The 4,908-nt window shown below is 50.3% G+C and overlaps 1 protein-coding gene across 1 annotated transcript; it reads right to left on the reverse strand.

Annotated features, from left to right (window-relative positions):
* Positions 1-2,280, reverse strand: Ackr5 (atypical chemokine receptor 5). The gene is made up of 2 exons (XM_021173738.3): positions 1,990-2,280; positions 1-1,477 (listed from the first exon to the last, which is right to left on the reverse strand). The coding sequence occupies exon 2, from the start codon at positions 1,459-1,461 to the stop codon at positions 265-267; it is 1,197 nt and encodes a 398-aa protein (XP_021029397.1). The 5' UTR covers positions 1,462-1,477; positions 1,990-2,280; the 3' UTR covers positions 1-264.
* Positions 2,281-4,908: the final 2,628 nt, after the last annotated feature.

A 4,908-nucleotide genomic window follows, 5' to 3' on the forward strand; every position in this document is an offset into this window, starting at 1 on the left:
TGTCTCTATGATTTATTTATTTCGCTTTCCCACCCCACCACGCCCCACTGGTGTGGCTCCCTTAGACATCAGTACCCAAACAAATAGTATACTATCAAGGAAAGATCCATTCTCTGTCCTTCCCGAACCGTTTTCCTCTCCCTACAGCAACATTTTGATATACTTAAATTGGCCCTGAACAAGCCAGTCCTTCCCACCCCCTCCCACAGACCTCTCCCATCCCCCTCTGAACTTTCTTATTGGTGGAGGAAGCTAGAGTCTACCTTAGCTGGCTACGGAATTACAGAGTGTAGGTGAGGTGTTTGGAGGCGGAGAGGACACCTGAACGTTTCGGGTGGGGTGGGTGTGGAGATCCGCTGCAGCGGGCAGGCTGCCCTCTTTGGTAATGATGATGGAGTGCTGGGTGGAAGAAAAAGAGGAGGCTCGACCACCTGCTGCCCTGGCCTGCTCCTTGGGAAGGTAACGGACCACAAGGCTCAGCAGTCGGCCCCGGAAGCTCGGGCTGAGAAAGTTGTAGAGGATGGGGTTGGCCACACAGTGCAGCATGGAAAAGCAGTCGATGATTTCGTAGAAAAAGTAGAGAAGGTTAACCAGGTGACAGTGGAGGAAGATGTGGGTCCCGTGCAGAGTGAGCAGCAGCATAGTCACTTGGTAGGGCAGCCAGCAGATGGCAAAGACAACTATGTAAGCACACATCAACAGGCAGTGGCGTCTGCTCTCCGTCTGCCCTTGCCTCCGAAGCCGGCAGGCTGACAGGATATTGAACACTGCGATGAGAAGAAAAGGCAGTAGGAAGCCCAGGATGGTAGCCGACAGGGCCACTGCCAGGGCCCAGGCGCTGTATGTTTCAAAAGGTGCTAGGAAGAGGCACATGGGCTCGGAGCCATCCAACAGCTGGATGTGCACCACCTCAGGCAGTGGGATAATGGCCGAGAGGACCCAGACGCCTGCGCACACGGCCCTCCGTATTCGGTGCTGGTGGTGCTGCCAGGAGGGAGAGGTGTTGGTGAGGGTGACGTAGCGGTCAATGCTGAGGCACGTCAGGAAGAAGATGCTGCTGTACATGTTGACAAGGTAGAAATAATGAATGAAGCGACAGGAGAAGCTGCCCCAGAGCCAAGTGTACTCCAGCATGACCTCCAGCATCCAAACAGGCAGAGACAGGATGATGCCCAGGTCTGCGATGGCCATGTTGAGAATGTACAGGTTCAGCATCCCCACCCGGCCTGAACGGCGGCAGTTGACACATATCACCAGGACGTTCTCCACTAACCCTACCACGAAGATGGCCAGGTAGAAGACGAAAAGGACCACTTGTTTGGTGTTCTCATCGAATTCTATGTGGCAATCGGTAAAGGTCTGGTTGAAGAGGTGGAGCAGCTCCGTCCAGTTGTGGATGTCTCTAAAATCATTGTCGGGTGCAAAGGTGGAGACGGGTCTGGGGCTGGGTATGACTGACATGAGGGCCAACTAGTGTCTGTTGGAAAGAAGAGAGGGTTGGAAAAGAAGAAAGAGAGAGAGAGAGAGTCCCTGAGAAGGCAGCCTCTGTCTGCCCCCATACCTCCAACTAAAGGCCTCAGGGGCCTGGGGGAACTCTCTGACTGAGGGAAGGTAAGAAAAGCATGTTTAGGACTCAGATTATGTCTGCGTTAGTTTGACCCAAGAACAGACATTTTGTAGGAAAATTGGTGTTATTTGTACCCAACAAGATTTCTTCCCAGCAGGGGCAATTCCAGGTTACTAGCACCCCCAGTGGTCTCTAACTCTGATTCCTTCCTGAGATTTTACTAATTTAGTGCAATCTCCATTAGGGGTTCCTGCTCTGCCTTGCTATTTGGTCATAGGTTTGGGATACACAGACACACAGACAGACACCCACCCACCCCTCACACCTCTGAGCTGCCCCTGGGAAAATCTTTGGATCCCATGGGAAAGCCATTTGTCTCCAGTCCCTGACTGTCATCTTGCCAGGGAGAGTACAGCACTCACCTGGATTTCTCTTGGGAGCACCTGTCCTGGGGAGCCTGTGGATGGAGCTGTTAGCTGCCAGGAGGCTGCAGAGGCAGCTTTGTGGAGCAGGCGCTGCTGCTGCTGCTGGCTTCAGGCAGCTCTGCTTGCCTGCAGGAAGTAGCTGTCACTTGCTGAGGCTCTGTGGGAGAGGGCTGGGGTTTTTCCTGTTATCCTCCCAATCCAGTCAAAGGGGACGGACATCCGAGAGACTGACAGTGTTTGTATGTGTCAGGGGTGGGAGTGGGGAGATGGTCAAGCTGCAAGCATTGAAACCCAGACTCAGTAGCTGTATGGATTAGCCTCCTTAAGTCTCAGTTCTTCTCACCTCTGCAAAATGGGGCAACCAAAAAACAAAAACAAAACAAAACAAAAAAAAAAAAAAAAAAGAAGAAGAACAACAACACCAAATAAAACAAGATCTCATGGCAAATATCTTTTTTCTTTAATTTTTTAAAAAAAAGTTTATTTTATGTGTGTGAGTTTATTGTGCCCGCACGTACATACAAGTGCCACATTTGTGCCTGGTCACCGAGGAAGTCAGAGGAGGTCTGATCTCTTGCAACTGGAGTTGTGGATGGTTGTGAGCCATCACGTGGGAGCTGGCAACCAAACCCAGGTTCTCCGCAAGAGCAACAAGTGCTCTTAACCATCTCTCCAGCCCCCAGGGCCAATTTCTTATATGAATACAGAAATGCATGCTTTCATTTCTCCTGATGGCTTAGAGTCTCTCTCCCGTGTGTGTCTGGAGTGACAAGGACAAAACCACACTGCAGTCACTCCAGGGTTCAATGTGTCCCCTTTCATGGTTACAACCCCCCGCCCCACCCCTACCTCCACCCCCAGAACTTTCATTTTGGAATCAAAGGTCTGCTGATGTGGGGAGCTTCTCACCACGGGGCCCAGAGTTCGGCTGTCTTACACCAGGCACAAGGCACACACAGCACACGGCTGACTGTCTGGACCTGAGTCTGCATTTGGTAGGATGTACCAAGGTGTGCCAACTGCAAGGGATTAAAGATATGTTTACGGAACTGAAATCCTCATAACAATATTAGCCATTTTAAAGATTTCCTATTTGTTTGTTTGCTTGTTTGTTTGTTTTTGTGTGTGTATGAATGTGTATGTGTGTGTGTTGTGTATGCCTTGTGTGTGCTGGTGCCTAAGAGTCCAGAAGAGGGTGTTAGATCCCTGGAGCCAGAGTTACAGGCAGTTGTGAGTCACTCCGTATGGGTATTGGGAACCAAATTCAAGTCCTCTGAAAGAGCCGCAAGTGTTCCTAGCTGCTTAGCCATCTCTCCAGCCCCCAAATTCACTGAACAGCTCAGTGGCATTTCAGCACACGGTGTGCAGGCTAGCTGACACAAACTAGCCTCAACTGAGAAAATGCCTTCATAAGATCTGGTTCTAAGTCATTTTCTTAATTAGCAACCAGTGGGGAAGGACTCAGCCCATGGTGGGTGGGCGGTGCCCTCCCCAGGCTGGTGGTCCTGAGTTCTATAAGAAAGCAGGCTGAGCGAGTCCTGATGAACAAGCCAGGAAGCAGCGCCCCTCCATGGCCTCTGCTCTGCACCAGCTCCTGCCTCCAGGTTCCAGCCCTATTTGAGTTCCTGTCCTGACTTCAGTGATGAACTAAGATATGGAAGCATAAGCCAAACAAACCTTTTCTTCCCTAAGTTGCTTATGGTCATGATGTCAGCAAAAGAAAGTCAAGACATTTTTTGGGTCTTCTTCTTTCCCTCATTTTCCCACTCCCTCCCTCTCCCCCTGCCTCGTGTGTGTGTGTGTGTGTGTGTGTGTGTGTGTGCGCAGCTGTGTCTGCAGAGGCCAGAGATCAGTGTCAACTATCTCTATTGCCCTTCATTTTATTTACTTACATGTTTTAAAAGGCTTTATTTTTAACTGTAGGTGTTTGCATGTCTGTGCATGTACATGCTACACGTTTGGGAGTGCCCCTGAAGCCCAGAAGAGGGTTTCAGATCCCCTGGGGCTGGAGTTCCATGTGGCTGTGAGCCACTCCACGTGGATGCGTCCAACCCATCTCAGGTCCCCTGGAAGAACATTGGGCTCTCTCAACTGATGAGCCGTCTCTCCAACCTTGCCCCATTTGTTTGTTTGCTTGTTTATATTTTTTTTTACTTTTGACAGTGTAGTTAGTTCACTGGACTTGTACCTCTCCTCTCATATGAGCAGCAAGTCCCTGGGATCCTCCTGTCTCTGCTTTCCCCCAGCACTTGAGATACAGGTAAACTCAGGCCCCACGGCTTCCTTCCCCACAGGCCACCCTGGTCTTCCTCTGCTGCCCGTTTCCTTCTTGTCTGAGGTAGTGTCTCCTTGTAGCTTAGGCTGGTCTGGGAAGCAGTATGCATGCAGCACAGATGGGACTTGAACTTGTGGGCCTCTGCTTCCCTAGTGCTGGGACTATGTGCACCACCACAGATAGCCTGAATTTCGAATTTGGCTCTTTCCCCAAGTCATCCTATGTATTTGTAAATGAAAAACTCTACCTTGAGCTAAGAGAATGTGAACTGTGGTTTAACTTTTCAAATAGTTCTGCATCTCTTTTCTCTTGTACACACACAGCCTTCATTTTTCTTGCATTAGGATCCCTCCCACCCCCAACCAGTAAAGACTTTGTGAGAATTTACACACACACACACACACACACACACACACACACACACACACACACACACCTGCTCACTCTATGCCTTTAAGCCACACAGGTGGGGCCTCTGTTGGATCATGCCTCTTTCCAAGGAAGACCCTTTCTCTGGTCTTTCCATATGGACCACACACCACAAACCTTGGCTATTCTCTGGTATTTAGTGGTGCTTTGAGTTTCCCCTCATAGGCGGAGACATCACCCCCCTCAGCAGCCTTGCCTCCCTGTGAGCTGGC

The sequence above is a fragment of the Mus caroli genome, unplaced genomic scaffold (assembly GCF_978045245.1).
Source record: "Mus caroli unplaced genomic scaffold, Mus_caroli_1 scaffold_9, whole genome shotgun sequence".
NCBI classification, from domain to species: domain Eukaryota; kingdom Metazoa; phylum Chordata; class Mammalia; order Rodentia; family Muridae; genus Mus; species Mus caroli.